At 37.3% G+C, this 14,014-nt stretch overlaps 3 protein-coding genes across 4 annotated transcripts; 2 read left to right on the top strand and 1 right to left on the bottom strand.

Annotated features, from left to right (window-relative positions):
* Positions 1-333: 333 nt before the first annotated feature.
* On the top strand, positions 334-5,646 carry LOC107807205 (putative protein phosphatase 2C 8). 2 transcript variants are annotated; one of them, XM_016631541.2, is made up of 10 exons: positions 334-759; positions 1,116-1,224; positions 1,388-1,424; positions 1,524-1,568; positions 2,794-2,858; positions 3,376-3,537; positions 4,149-4,232; positions 4,888-4,977; positions 5,081-5,128; positions 5,277-5,646. In XM_016631541.2, the coding sequence occupies exons 1-10, from the start codon at positions 470-472 to the stop codon at positions 5,388-5,390; spliced, it is 1,044 nt and encodes a 347-aa protein (XP_016487027.1). In that variant the 5' UTR covers positions 334-469; the 3' UTR covers positions 5,391-5,646. The 2 variants fall into 2 exon arrangements, with proteins under 2 accessions (XP_016487027.1, XP_016487028.1); XM_016631542.2 differs by having other exon boundaries at positions 335-759; positions 2,806-2,858.
* Positions 5,647-7,535: 1,889 nt separating this feature from the next.
* Positions 7,536-11,110, top strand: LOC107807202 (WAT1-related protein At3g18200). Its single transcript, XM_016631537.2, has 7 exons — positions 7,536-7,809; positions 7,923-7,985; positions 8,363-8,479; positions 8,573-8,807; positions 9,273-9,431; positions 9,526-9,677; positions 10,051-11,110. Exons 1-7 carry the CDS (start codon positions 7,616-7,618, stop codon positions 10,214-10,216), a joined length of 1,086 nt encoding a protein of 361 aa, XP_016487023.1. The 5' UTR covers positions 7,536-7,615; the 3' UTR covers positions 10,217-11,110.
* Positions 11,111-11,723: 613 nt separating this feature from the next.
* Positions 11,724-13,787, bottom strand: LOC107807204 (T-complex protein 1 subunit delta). Its single transcript, XM_016631540.2, has one exon. The coding sequence runs from the start codon at positions 13,641-13,643 to the stop codon at positions 12,027-12,029; it is 1,617 nt and encodes a 538-aa protein (XP_016487026.1). The 5' UTR covers positions 13,644-13,787; the 3' UTR covers positions 11,724-12,026.
* Between the last annotated feature and the right edge of the window lie 227 nt (positions 13,788-14,014).

The raw sequence follows: 14,014 nt of genomic DNA, 5'->3' as shown, positions 1-14,014 counted from the left end.
TATAAAGAGGGTCCTAATCATTTTGTAATCATCATATATTCACGCATAATCAAGCAATATACTATATTTTTCTCTCTTAAGCTTTGTTGTTCAGTAAACTTTTTAGCATACTCTGTTGTTTGAGGGTGATCTAGCTTGAAGGCCATAGTCGCTCATCATATTGGTTTGCTTTATTTTTCAGTTAATTTCTAGTATTCATTCTCATATTTTTCAGTTTTTAGTAAAATTACGTATGCTTAAAATCACTTATAAGTTTAATCGTAAACAGAAAATAAATTAAAATAATTAAAAAAGGAAAGAAAACTTTCAACCTAGCAAAGTCCATGTATTTGCCTGTTTGTGGATTCGTCCTCGTTTTCAGTCGCACAGTCGTTTTTGCCTTCAATTTATCCTAGACCACAAGGTTCATTCTCAGTCTCGTGATTTACTGTTCTACTCGATTCGGGTTCATCTGGTTAGCTGCTAAAAAATGGCGGAACGTTCCAATTCAGCATCAATTGATAAACAGAGCGTCAGTACCGCAAATAACAAACGCGAAGGCCATTTTGATAACTCCGATTCCGTGATCAAGAAATTGAGAAACGACACGCAAGAGGAGCCAAAGGCTGAAATCTCCGTCCAAAATGACTCGAAAAATGGAAGTGAATTATATTTTGAAATAGAAGCTGATGTTGCTGAGGATAAGGGTTCAAGGCATACCATGGAGGACGCTTCCGTTGTTCTTCCTGATGCTAGCCTCGAATTTCCCGGGAAATTGAGGTTTTTCACTAACGCTCGTTTATTCCCCTTCCCCCGAGGAATTTGTGTATTTTACATATCTATTAGCTTAATGTAGCTAGGGTTGATTACTCTGAATTAGTGGTTAGCTGATTAATGTGGAAGATGAAGAAGTTGTATTACGTTATTACAGAGTAATTAGTTTTTTGCCTTCTATTCTGCTGTTCTTATATGGAGAAGATTGATTTAATAGAATTCATTGCTTGAAGAAAAGTGAAAAAAGGAAAGAAAGAGACAAATTTAGGATATTCTGCAAATTAATTTATATTTTTGAAATCTCCTGTCGTTTCCTTCTAAAATGTTTGGAATTTTTCTGACTATGTTATAATCCTTTATAGATGTGCTCATTTTGCAATATATGATGGACACGGAGGTCGATTAGCTGCTGAGTATGCCCAGAAGCATTTACATGCCAATGTTCTATCTGCAGGCTTACCACGTGAGTTGGTGTGTTTGCTTAGTCTTATTAGTGATAGTCTAAATTTTTTGTGGTGACTATTGTTCGCATCTCATTTGTTGCATATTTCTGTCGCTAGTAGTGGACTATTTAATATTTGTTTTTTCTTCTCTGTGCTTTAATATCATTGTCATTCTTTGAATGAATTTGCAGTTGGATGTTAAAGCAGCCAAAAAGGCGATACTTGAGGGTATGATAAAACTATCGCCACCAAAACTTGATAATCTTTCTCCTTAGCCCGTTTTCAAGTGAACCAACTATTGATATTACTCATTTTCGTATCTATCAGGATTTAGGAGAACCGACGAGTCTCTTCTTGAGGAGAGCACCAAAGGTATCTTTATTCTCAGTTCCAACATTTTTTCACATTCTTGTTTTCCTCGAAGTTTCATCATGAACTCCTTTTTATCTGATTTGAAGATTTGTGTTTGGTATTCCTAATTTCTATATTCTGAAGCCATCCTACTTGATCCCTATATCATTTATTGTCATGGAGGATGAAAAAAGGCAATATATTCTTATGTCGGTGTTATCTTGTGGCAATTCTGGCCTGTAATTGTTTGTTCTATTCCTCATTATAAAATCTTGTTATTTTCATACTCCTCTTTCTTGAAGGTTCAATTGAATGATGCGGTTTTCTTTAATTTTTTTATGTTTTTGTTCTGTTCCATCTAGCCTGTCTAGCTAGTTGCACTAGGAGACTCAAGGTGTACACAAGCATCGATTTCACTAGCAGCAAAACTTTTAAACTAATGAGGAAACTCTTCACTTCTCCATTCCATTGCATTTGCTGTGTCTTTTACATCTTAATCTATTACTGTGAAATGAATATTTAGTATCTTTTACAATATCTGCAAGTTAAATGTATACATGTTTACCATGTTTGTCTCCTGTTTAGGAGGCAAAGAATTGTCGGCTGGATAGCTAATCAGGTACTCACAGAAAATGATATTGGTTCATGTTTCCTTCAGAAATTCTAGTGAAAGTTGATCGTTTGCTTGAATTGCCACAATCCAGGCTCTGTACCTGATACTGAAATTATAAGCCAAAGGTTCAAGATGCTTCATTGGCAAACCTGGTTGTATAGTGGATTGACAAAGTTTTACCGGTTCCTACTTTTGGTTTATATAAGACATGATATTAGGTAATAGAAGGAACAGTAAAAGCTTCTTTTTCTTTTTGGAATCATGAACTGGATAGTGTTGAATTTTTTTCAGGGTTTTGTTCATCCGAAAGACATTTTTTATCTCCTTGCTTAACCTCTTTTTATGTATTTTGCATTTCTGCTTAGTCTGTACTCTTTTTCATTTCATGAAAATATTCACCTATTTGTATCTTTCACGTTCAAATACTTTAAAGGCTGTTTCTGATATCACATCTCTGGTATTTTACCTGAGGTATTAAGAATCACTTCTCTGGTTTTCTACTCTGAATTGTTAAGTGCTATCACTTCTTTGATTCATATTTCAATGTTTAAGCTGTGTTTGTTATCTCAAACTATCAACTGCTTTCCATTTTCTTAGAGTCTTCTTAGGTTGATGGTTTACTTACTGTGTTAGAAGCATCGACAGGTGGTTGGCAAGATGGTGCTGCTGCAGTATGTGTTTGGGTATTAGGCTCCAAAGTAAGTCTGGTTTTATATTCTTTATGTACTCTAGTGATTGAGTTCTTGTTTTTGAGCTCTACCTTGATTCTCTTTCCACACTGTTGAACTTGTTGGAATAATGATGGTGTTGATGTTAGAAGCACATAATGCCCGAGGAACATTCAATAGTTTAAGTGTGAGTCCATCAATATTAGATTGGTATGATTACTTTCTCTCGCACAGAGACATATGAAAGTGTATAGCTAACCCTTTCTGGGGAAAACCTATCAAGATCTTTAAATATTGGTACTGAAGCTTTTATGACATACTGTGTGGTCCCGAAAGGGTCATATCTGGATGTTGAGTGTTAAACCAACTACCATTCTAGTAGCTTTCTGAAGAATTTTTTTGATCTATCTTTTTTTTTTTGCATAAAACTTACTCTTTGAATAAGCTGCAGCACCTCTCAGACACGTACTTCTTTCTTATCAGTTTCACATTGACTCTCAGGAATTTGCATTGAATATCTAATGAAGTTTGTACCATGTACAATTAGGTGTTTGTTGCTAATATTGGAGATGCCAAGGCAATTTTAGCTCGGTCATCCCTGGCTGACGGTTCAAACAACAGTTCTGATGGATCAACTCCAATAAAGGCCATAGTCTTGACCAGGGAACACAAGGCTATATATCCACAAGAACGTGCACGCATCCAAAAAGTAAGCATTAGGCAATGAATACCTTTTGAAAACTGATACGCAACTTTTGTCTCCATTTCTCATTTTTGTAAGGCAATGAATATCTTATCTTATTACTCTTAAGACTTTCTATAAAACTTGTTTAGCTTATGATAATTTCTGAACCACTTTGATAAAATAATTAGATAGTGATTCTGATTCTCCTCCTCCTCCTCCTCCTCCCCTTTTCTTCCTTTCCACCTTTTCTTGAGTCGAGGATCTATCGGAAACAGCCTCTCTACCTCTCCAGGTAGGGGTAAGGTCTGCGTCCACACTACCCTCTCCAGACCCCACCTGTGGGATTATAATATTTGCACTTGTAAATACCTGTCAAGTGAAGGTAGATAAAAAGGGGCATGTTGTCTTCAAAACCCACTCGTTAGCGAACAGTGGCCAGATCACTCTGTTATTTCTTTCCTAATTCAACGCTACTACCTAGATGGACCAAGTAGTTTCCAACTGATCTTTTTTTTATATTAATAGTTTCCAACTGAATTTTTCTTGTCATAAGTTGAACTTAAGTGCCGCATTCTTCTATTGCTTCTCTGCTATGGGTATGGAGCTTCTGCTTATGAACATCCATGTTCTTGTAGGCTGGGGGATCTGTCAGTTCTAATGGACGACTACAAGCACGCCTTGAAGTTTCCAGAGCTTTCGGAGATCGGCAGTTCAAGAAGGTTGTATGCTGAGAGAAGATCTTTTCTTTTTCCTTTTTAAAATTTCTTACTGGTGATTATGATGTCTATAATTGTTTCTTTCTGTTTATCCATTTGCAAGCAATAATGCGTTTTGCTAGGTTGTATAGAGATTTAATTCATTATCCTAAGGAAATGCAATTTAATTGTAGCTGCTCCTTTGCTGTTATTTCCTTTCCCCCTAAATGTCTTCATGTAAAGAGGAAAAGGAGGGATAATTTTGATGGTGCATTTGCAGTATATACTGTTTATATATCATCAGCCAAATCGTGTTGCTGTAGTGTTTTGGCCTCGTAAATTCTAAACAGTTCATGCCTTTGCATCTGACTTCTTATACCTGATATTTGTGTTGTATTCATTGTATATAGCCGTCCATGAATTAAGCAGTTTAAAAGAAGTGATATTTTCCGACAGGTGATAGATTCATTTGTGTTACTCTTATCTGTCCAACTTATCTGATAAACTTTGACAGTTTGACTTTTGGATAGATGAAAGTGACCCACATCTACTGATCTTCACGTATTATATGTAAATGCCTGTGTGTGTATCTAATGTACCATTCACAAGTTTCAGGAATTTCAAATTCATTTAATTATCAAAATTCCATCGTTTTCATGTAAAGGAATTCAATATGCAGGTTGGTGTTATCGCAACTCCAGATGTTCATTCATTTGACCTTACTGAGAGAGACCACTTCATCATTCTTGGCTGTGATGGCTTGTGGGGGGTATCTTTGTTTTTCTTTTTCTGTCATATTCTTATTTCTATGCATACAACCACGATGCTTGGGTGCCCTTCCTGGGGATATTATTTTTCCCCTCTGATTGTAGGTTTTTGGGCCAAGTGATGCTGTTGATTTTGTTCAGAAGCTACTAAAGGTATGTCATGTTCCCCTCCCCCCCAAATTCCCCCTCTCACTCAGTCACTCTCCTTTTCTCCCTGGAAAGTTCAAGCAGTCTTCAAAAGATTTTAACTTGAGACTGATTTCTGGTAGCAGCTTGCTTAACCTTTGCATCTCTTTGATAGGAGGGGCTACCTGTGTCAGTTGTGAGTCGTCGCCTTGTGCGGGAGGCAGTCCGTGAGCGTCAATGCAAAGATAACTGCTCCGCTGTTGTAATTGCTTTTAGGAAAAAACAGTAGAACTATTGTTAAAAAACAATCTTTAGAAGAATCTAGGCAACCAAATTTGGTCTTGCTCTCTTTCGTTCATGTTCATTATAATTGTGTGTTGTATCTTCATGTCTTCTAGTTTAGTTGCAGATTGTACGGTTAAGATTTCTTGGCTTTTGACCAAAGCTGTACAATTTGTTGGTAGAATCGGGCAGTCTTAAAAAGCCTTTTCTGCTCAAGACTGTTGTGCGTGCTGTATAAAGCTGCTTGTGTTTTAAAAAGTAAACTTGTGCTTCTGTAGTTTAAGTAATTGATCAGCTGGTGTGATCAGTTTTTGGTTCATACAGTTATACCTCTGGGTTGAAGGATTTCTTGGAGAGGTTGCCATTCTTTCATTGTCGTTAATATTCTCCCGACTTTTCCAAATTGCTGATTGAGAAATAAAAGTGGGTAATGTTGCCTCAGAGAAACTAGAAATACAAAATTGTGAAAACTGTGAAGGAAAATATCTCTTTTAATTAATTTATTTATTTATTTTCCCTCCTCTCTTTTACCCCACCTCCCCCAAAGAACTTTTTATCAAGGTTATACTCAAAAATATTGAGTGATATGCAGCCGCGACAAATATTTGCATAGAGGAATAATGGAACATGGTCTAATATAATTTAGAGCAACTTTGTGCATGACAACAAAATCGTCATATATATTGTGAGAGTTGTATATATGTTTTGGTAATATCCTCATTCATGTACCGTGAACCATCTTGGTTAATAATCCAATGGGCAGTTTCCTTTTATTATAATATTATTATTTTTTTGACGTAGTGAAAAGAGATGAGAATATTCTTCTTCTAAGCTTGGAATCTCTATATTAAGACTTACCTAATCTAAAAATTCAATAATATGAATAACATGGGTTATGTCTCCTGACTCAAGATTCGGTAGGACAAAGTATGATTTTCGTTGATTGCCCGTGAAAAGATTCTATCAAAAGGTCTAACGATCCAACGTCTTTGGGGTTGCAAACAAATTATTCATACCTTTTGTTTGCTCTCATTTGGATTTCTTAATTGATTAGTGTATGATTCTGATTGCTCCCCTCTTGGCCTTTGCCAACTGACACAGCCCTCCTACGGTGGACGTTAATTTTCAGTTTCAAAACAAAATTCTGATAATAGTCTGATATTGTAAAGTTGGGTTATTTTATTATTATTGTAAAACAATAGGAAGGACCACATGGGATCTATGATTCTTCGCTGTTTTCTTTTCCTAACACGATTAGGGGTATCCGGCTGCAGATGAGGGATTTGTTCCAACGAAATAGTTTTCATATTTCCTTCCCCACTTTGTAAAATACACCAATTCTAACTTCTATAAACAGATAGCATAAAATTTACATTATTAAGTCATTTAGTAAAAGATAACTACGTGAAATTGTCCATAAAATATGAAATTACTAATGAAAAAATAAGACGGATTACCTGCTATAACATTTTAAAATACTATGGTGGTGTAAAAAAAATCATAATATGTAGGTTTGCTAGCAAAAAATCTTAATGGTAGTAACTATTTTTCCGCACTTTAAAATAAATAAAGGTATTTATGCAGATTAATTCAACTGGATGGTTGATAGCTTTTGTTCGATGGGTAAGTAAAATAATAATATCGTCTTAATCCCAAATAAGTCGGAGTCGATTCTCCCAAGGCAAGTGAAAATAAAAGAAAAGAAAAACTTTCTCATTTCATACTTAAAACTAACTAATAAAAAGATAACTTACAAATTAATAAAAAGGTCCTACAGAATAGCTGCCAAAATTCAAGAAAAGTCATAAAATAGGTGTCGGTTTCTCTTATGTTATAGCTACCAAAACCAACATGCATAACCCCCAGTTTGTCTCCCTAACAAAGTCCAAAGTCTCAAGTCAACGAATTATACGAGATTTAGATAAAGCAATCTCACAATATACAGATTTGCATGCAAAGTATAGAGCAACTAAATCAATAAATGCACAGTATACATTGAGGGACTTAAATTATTCACAATCTCATAATAATATGTCTAAATGATCAATTTGCATATGCCAGTGATGTTGTTCTGTTTTCTCCCTCAATTATTTATCATTTAATTCACTTATTTTTATTAAATGGTATCTTTCACTGCTCTATAGACTTTATATATATATGGGGCCAATTTTTAGTACTTGTAGTACTTGAGAATCTAAGTAAAAAGGAAATTAGAAAAAAAAATCAAAAGAAATGGAACCAAAAAGTGGCATTCCAGGAAAAGTGAAACTTCTTATAGCATTGCTTGTTTTGCAGCTTTGTTATGCAGGATTTCATATAGTTTCAAGACTTGCACTCAATATTGGTGTTAGCAAAATTGTGTATCCAGTTTATAGAAACATTATTGCATTGCTTTTATTAGGACCCTTTGCTTATTTCTTGGAAAAGTAAGTCTTTGATTTCAAAAATAACTCAGCTCTTTTGTCTCTTTTTTTTTTTCTTTTTCTTGTTTCTTGATTTATATAACTTTTTCTGCACTTGTGTTGTATGGTTTATACAGGAAAGAAAGACCACCCCTCACATTCTCTCTATTGGTTCAGTTTTTCCTCCTTGCTTTAATAGGGTAAGCAAGCGGTTATCGAAGCTATCCAGCTCTATGTTGCTCGGACTCTTCGAAAATATTATCAGGTACGTGCTGGATCCTCCAAAAATTGTGTATCTTTGGAGGATCCGACACGGATGCAGCCGCATTTTGGAGAGTCCGCACAACATAGATCCAGCTTCTACTTTTTTCTTTTGAATTTAACTTTTATATAACGACAGTGTTAAAGAGTTTTTAAATTATTAGGTCAATCACAAATATAATTATAGGTAATCGTCCATAACAAGTGGATTAGTAACTTAGAAAATAATTTAGCGTAAAAATTCTTTACAGTAAATATAGGTTAATCCTTTTCTAAGATGTATTTTTGATAATTTATGCAAGTTTTCGCTTTCCAGGATCACAGCAAACCAAGGATTTTATATCTTAGGTTTGTATTATGCATCCCCAACCTTTGCTTCAGCAATGCAAAACTCAGTTCCTGCTATTACTTTTATTATGGCTTCTATTCTAAGGTATGAAAGAGCCATTAGAATGACACATTTCTATTCATTCATTTAAGATTTTATAGCTATCACATTTAGACTAAAATACATGCTTGTTTTCAGGCTAGAAAGAGTACATTTTATGAGGAGAGATGGTATGGCAAAAATTCTGGGAACCATTGCAAGTGTTGGAGGTGCCACTATTATTACTCTTTACAAAGGCCCTCCATTATTAAGAGGAAGCAATTCTTCTGAAGAAGATATGGCTGCTTCTCATGAGAAAATGTTGAATTGGACATGGGGTTGTGTTTATTTGCTTGGTCATTGTTTGTCATGGGCTGGTTGGATGGTGCTTCAGGTATACAACCAGCGATGGAAGAGTTTAACTTTTATATACTGTTGTAGTTCTTTTTTGAGTGATCAGACATGTTATACTCCGTATTACATTGGTAGCATAAAAATTCTTTACATAGTCAGTGTATATAAGTTAAATCCGTGATGAAATAAATGGGAGCATGATGGTATAATCAAGTTGAATGGAGGGCAGCCCGAAGCACTAAGCTCCCGCTATGCGCGGGGTCCAGGGAAGGGCCGGGCCACAGGATCTATCGTACGCAACCTTACCTTGCATTTCTGCAAGAGGCCGTTTCCACGGGTCGAACCCGTGACCTACTGGTATAATCAAGTTGAATGAAACCAAAAAAAAAAATACAATAGTTGTTAGTAAGATCAAGCAGTCTCCACATGTCTGCTGGAACCATAACTTTGTTTATATCAATTCTGACAACTTATAGTGACTAATGAAACTTGGTAAATAATGCAGGCTCCTATTGTGAAGCAATACCCAGCCAAGCTATCACTTACCTCATTTACTTGCTTCTTTGGATTAATTCAATTCTCAGTTATAGCAGCTTTTACAGAACGGGATCCAACACGTTGGAAGATCCATTCTGGAGAGGAGGTTTATCTGATTTTATATGCTGTAAGACCCTATGAAAATCCAAGCTTTAATTCCCTGTTTTCACATAATCTTAGTAAACATGAACGGCTAATTATATTGGCTGTAATTGCATTAGGGTATTGTCTCTTCTGGAATAGTATTATCTCTTCAGACTTGGTGCATTCAGAAAGGAGGACCAGTGTATGTTGCCACCTTCCAGCCTGTGCAAACAGTATTAGTTGCTGTCATGGCTTTTGTTGTTCTTGGTGATCAGCTGTACTCAGGAGGGTAAGTCAAGAAATAATGGGAAAAAAATCAACTCTTGCTCATAATTGTCGATAAATTGCCAACTTGCTTAAGGTTAATGAGAATTACCCACTATAACAGTAAAGTCGCAACACAATACTATGGGAATAGTATGTAAAGCTCAATTACTTTAATGTGGCAAAAACTAGTTGTGAAACTAGTTGTGATTTTATTGATACAACAACAACAACAACGACGACGACCCAGTATAGTCCCACAAGTGGGGTCTGGGGAGGGTAGTCCCAGAAGTGATTTTATTGATAGGATGGATAAAATCAGTGACTACCTGAAATAACCTGTTTGCTTAGAATCTGTAGTCCATGAATCTCAAACTTGTCAAACTATATAAATGCAGGATACTTGGCGGACTTCTGATTGTGGTTGGACTTTACCTAGTGTTATGGGGTAAAAATGAAGAGAAAAGAATTGTCAGCCAACAAACTGAAGAGGCAACATTGACAAAACATCTTCTTGCTTCCAGCAGCAAGGAGGAATCCTCGGTTGGAGCTGACGTTTGCTAACAAAATATGTCAAATACAGTTCACATATACTTTTTCATTGAAATATTATTTCTTCTTTTATGGTTTCTTTCTAAAATTAAAGCTGCAAGGTCAATCTAACCTGGCATGGACGCAGCAGCAAGAACATTGAACAGAAACCAAATTAGTTGAAGTTTAGATTACGAGCCATGAGTACTGAATTGGTCGTCTGGCAGCTTAAAAGCTTTTGACAAATTGGAGTACTTGTTGGAACTATTGCTTTTTCAAATTATTTGTACAATTATACTTTCATGTACACCTTGGAGAAAGAAACAGTTAATTGGTGTACTACTGACTTGGGAAGCATCTTTGGGCTTGTGAAATTAAACACTGATTGACATGGCACAAGCATCTGTGTTTGTGTTCAGATGATACTAAACTGTTGCCTTCAAATTTGAAAGCAGTACTTTGAAGTCCTCGCCGTTATTGCAGTTACATCACAATATCAGATAATCTCAAGAGTTTGACTCCATAAGAACTCAGAGTAAAACAGAACTGTAGTCAAAAAACAAATTGTAACATAGATTACTCCCTTCCTTTTATGGGGCAACAGTTGATTGGACAGGTTTGACTATAACCTAATGTACTGAATACTGGCGGGGCGGGAGATGGTCACTAGGGGCACTAATGGTTTCTAAGAGACTCGAAGTAGTAGATGAAAATTGAAAGTCCTGTTCCTCTAGAGGTATTCTTCCTAAAAAGATCTGCTGCCCCCTTAACAATAGACCTTGGCTCTTGAACACAATAAAATGATCAAACAGTTTGGTGAGATAAGCCAACAATCTAGTCGTCGGGCAGATAGCACTTCGATTGAGCCTAGAGTGGTAGAAAAAAAGAAGAAAGAAACCAAAATAGAGTAGCACATACACAGACAAATCAGCAACTCTCATATTCCTATTTTACAAGGAAACCAGGTAGCCCAAACTGACCAATCTTTCTCAACCTCCTTTACTTGCATTTCTTCTATTTGCTCTCTTTGTATATAAGCTTCTGTCACCCTGCCAGAACTCATGGCATGCCCACCCCTCTCACCCACCCCACCCCAACCAACAGAATACCCCGACTCGGGGGGATGAACAGAAAAAGGCTTTCATCGTCACTCTTTTTGAGCCCTTACCCTTATAACAAAGTTATGTGATTTTTTGTTATTTCATTCATGCAAGAAAAAAGATCATATTTAACATTTACTCTACTTTAGGCATTAGAATGAATTAATACTATTTTCCTAGAGGAAAGGAGGAAAAGAAAGGTACGCCTCTAACCAATAAACATCTGATATCGAACCAGATCCACAATTTGCCCAAGGGAAAATAAGTAGAGAGTGCCTGAGAACATTCATCAGCACACACAAATGTAAACGAGATAGCAAACTCGCTTGGTGGGTCATAAGACAACAAAGTGCAAGAAGCACGTGGTAAAGAAAAAATTTGAACAGGCAGTGCTATTTGATAACTAATTGGCACACATATTGCTGGAGGAAAACCAAATACATCAACTAAGGAGCATCTGATTACTAATATTGATAAATGATAGTGATCCACATGTTACATACTGCATCATGTTCCCAACAAAGACATACAAAGAGCAGTCATGCACTCAAAACTAAGATTAAATGAAATGAAGAACCCCAGCAAGTAAAAACTAGCTAAGCAAAACTGAAATTCAAAGTTCAGCATATAATCTGAAATAAAGAAGAACCAGAGAACCACTAATTCTTGAAGCACACAAATCAAAAACGAAAGATATGAGAAAACAATCCTCTAATTTTCCAGCAACTTCACATAACATCACTCTACCTCACCGTAACAATGTCATCAATCTTCAAAATCATCCGCACACATTCAGTGGCCAAGCTTATTGCACTTGTGCTCACCAGCAATGGCTGCACCACATTCTCCTCCAAGATGTTAGTGATCTGTCCCTTCCTCACATTGATCCCCGTGTTGATCTCTCCCTGTGCATGCCTGTTCCTCAACTCAGTCACAATCGCAATTGGGTTCAACCCAGCATTCTCAGCCAAAGTATACGGAACGACTTCGAGAGCTTCAGCAAATGACCTCACACAATACCCTTCCATTCCCTGTAGAACCTTTGCCCATGCACCCAACTGCCTAGAAAGCTCAATCTCAGGTGCCCCTCCACCTGCAATCAAAAACCTCTTGCTCACCAAACATCTTACAACACACAACGCATCATGCAAACTCCTTTCTGCCTCATCAAGGACCAATTGGTTTGACCCACGAACCAGCACCGAAGTGGTCCTGCCCATGTCCTGAATCCCTGTGATCTTCACGATCTTGCCACCATCCCCAAGAGATATCTCCTCAACCAAATCAGCAAATCCGAGTTTCTCCGCCCTGAAATGATCAATATTGGCAATAGGCAGACAATTTAAGGTCTTGGTAATGAACTCAATCTCATCCCTCTCAACATCTTTAATCACCATAATCTTAGCCTTTGCCAAATAATGCAGAGACAATTCAGTCACCGCGTCCCTCAGAATACTCTTCTGAATCAACAAAACGTTACACCCAGTCGCCTTAATCTTCTTAATCATGCCCAAAATGTAATTCCTCTCTTCTTTCAAAATCCTATCCATCTGAGTATAATCAGAAACTACTATGCTCTGCTCAATATCAGTTTTTGGAGGTGAAATTTGAAACTGAATCACAGCAATTTTAGCTTTCTCAACACGCGTGAGACCGCCCGAGGCATGACTGACCTTCTTGTCAAAAACTAAACCTTTTACCAACTCTGTATCATCAACAGTACCACCCAATTTCTTAACAATTTTAACATCTCTTAGATCAACTATGTCAGGTTTTGCGGGGTCCACAACAGAAAGCACAGAATCAACAGCTAAAGGAGCTAAAAGAGTAGAGTACTGCGATACTACCTTACTGTTAAGGGCCGTGCTCGCTGATTTCACGAGGGAATCACGGTCAGTGAGCTCAAGTGGAATGGCCATGGCTGTGAGAACCTCAACAGCCTTCGTAGACACCTTGTGCAAGGAATCGGAGATGACAGTTGGGTGAATACCGGCGGAGAGAAGAGAAAGGCACTGTTTGAGCAATGCACCGGCAATAACAACAACGGTGGTGGTTCCGTCTCCGGCGACAACGTCTTGTGACTTGGAAAGCTCAACGAGGAACTTAGCGGCAGGTTGAAGGACCTCCATTTTGTTCAAAATAGTGGCTCCGTCGTTGGTGATAATAACTTCTCCGTTTGCTGTAGAGATCATCTTGTCCATTCCTTTAGGGCCGAGACTTGTACGGACGGCGTTGGCTACGGCCTGTGCGGCGGCAATGTTGGCCATGCGGATGTCGTCCTTCCGCTTATTGTCGACGAACGTCTCGGTTTTAGATGAAGGAGCGGCGCGGGGCGCCGACACTGCCGCTGAAGATGCCATTTTGAGATCGAGATTGACGAAACCCTAGATGGAATACTACTGGATCGAGATGATTCAGATTGAGTGGGAAAATGGGAACTGTGTACCGAAACCCTAGCGAAGAAGAGAGAAAAGAGCGTGGGTTCTGGACAAATTGAAATTTGGGAAGGGGGTTTTGGGCTTTTTACCTTCCAGAGGGTTCCCGATATTTTTCCATTTTGCTGTTTATACCCCCCACTTCATTTCTTCTTCTGTTTCTACCCCGATTTAATCTATTAATATATTTTCACCCAAAACTGGATCCTAAAGTTTTTAATGATATTAGGTCTTTTGAAGAAGAAGGTAGTCGTGTGGAAAATAATACAAATAGATTGCTCTGTATTTAAAAATCT

This window comes from Nicotiana tabacum, chromosome 6 (genome assembly GCF_000715075.1).
Source record: "Nicotiana tabacum cultivar K326 chromosome 6, ASM71507v2, whole genome shotgun sequence".
NCBI lineage: Eukaryota > Viridiplantae > Streptophyta > Magnoliopsida > Solanales > Solanaceae > Nicotiana > Nicotiana tabacum.
This window is presented reverse-complemented; position numbering and strand designations above follow the sequence as displayed.

What these genes read in the sequence shown, in the direction of transcription:
- LOC107807205 (XM_016631541.2), top strand. Translation starts at nt 470, where the DNA reads ATGGCGGAACGTTCCAATTCAGCATCAATTGATAAACAGAGCGTCAGT. An exon ending in GAATTTCCCGGGAAATTGAG is followed by an intron (nt 760 to 1,115) that starts GTTTTTCACTAA and finishes AATCCTTTATAG; the next exon opens with ATGTGCTCATTTTGCAATAT. An exon ending in TCTTGAGGAGAGCACCAAAG is followed by an intron (nt 1,569 to 2,793) that starts GTATCTTTATTC and finishes TTACTGTGTTAG; the next exon opens with AAGCATCGACAGGTGGTTGG.
- LOC107807202 (XM_016631537.2), top strand. Translation starts at nt 7,616, where the DNA reads ATGGAACCAAAAAGTGGCATTCCAGGAAAAGTGAAACTTCTTATAGCA. An exon ending in TTTGCTTATTTCTTGGAAAA is followed by an intron (nt 7,810 to 7,922) that starts GTAAGTCTTTGA and finishes TGGTTTATACAG; the next exon opens with GAAAGAAAGACCACCCCTCA. An exon ending in ATTATGGCTTCTATTCTAAG is followed by an intron (nt 8,480 to 8,572) that starts GTATGAAAGAGC and finishes GCTTGTTTTCAG; the next exon opens with GCTAGAAAGAGTACATTTTA.
- LOC107807204 (XM_016631540.2), bottom strand. Translation starts at nt 13,643, where the DNA reads ATGGCATCTTCAGCGGCAGTGTCGGCGCCCCGCGCCGCTCCTTCATCT.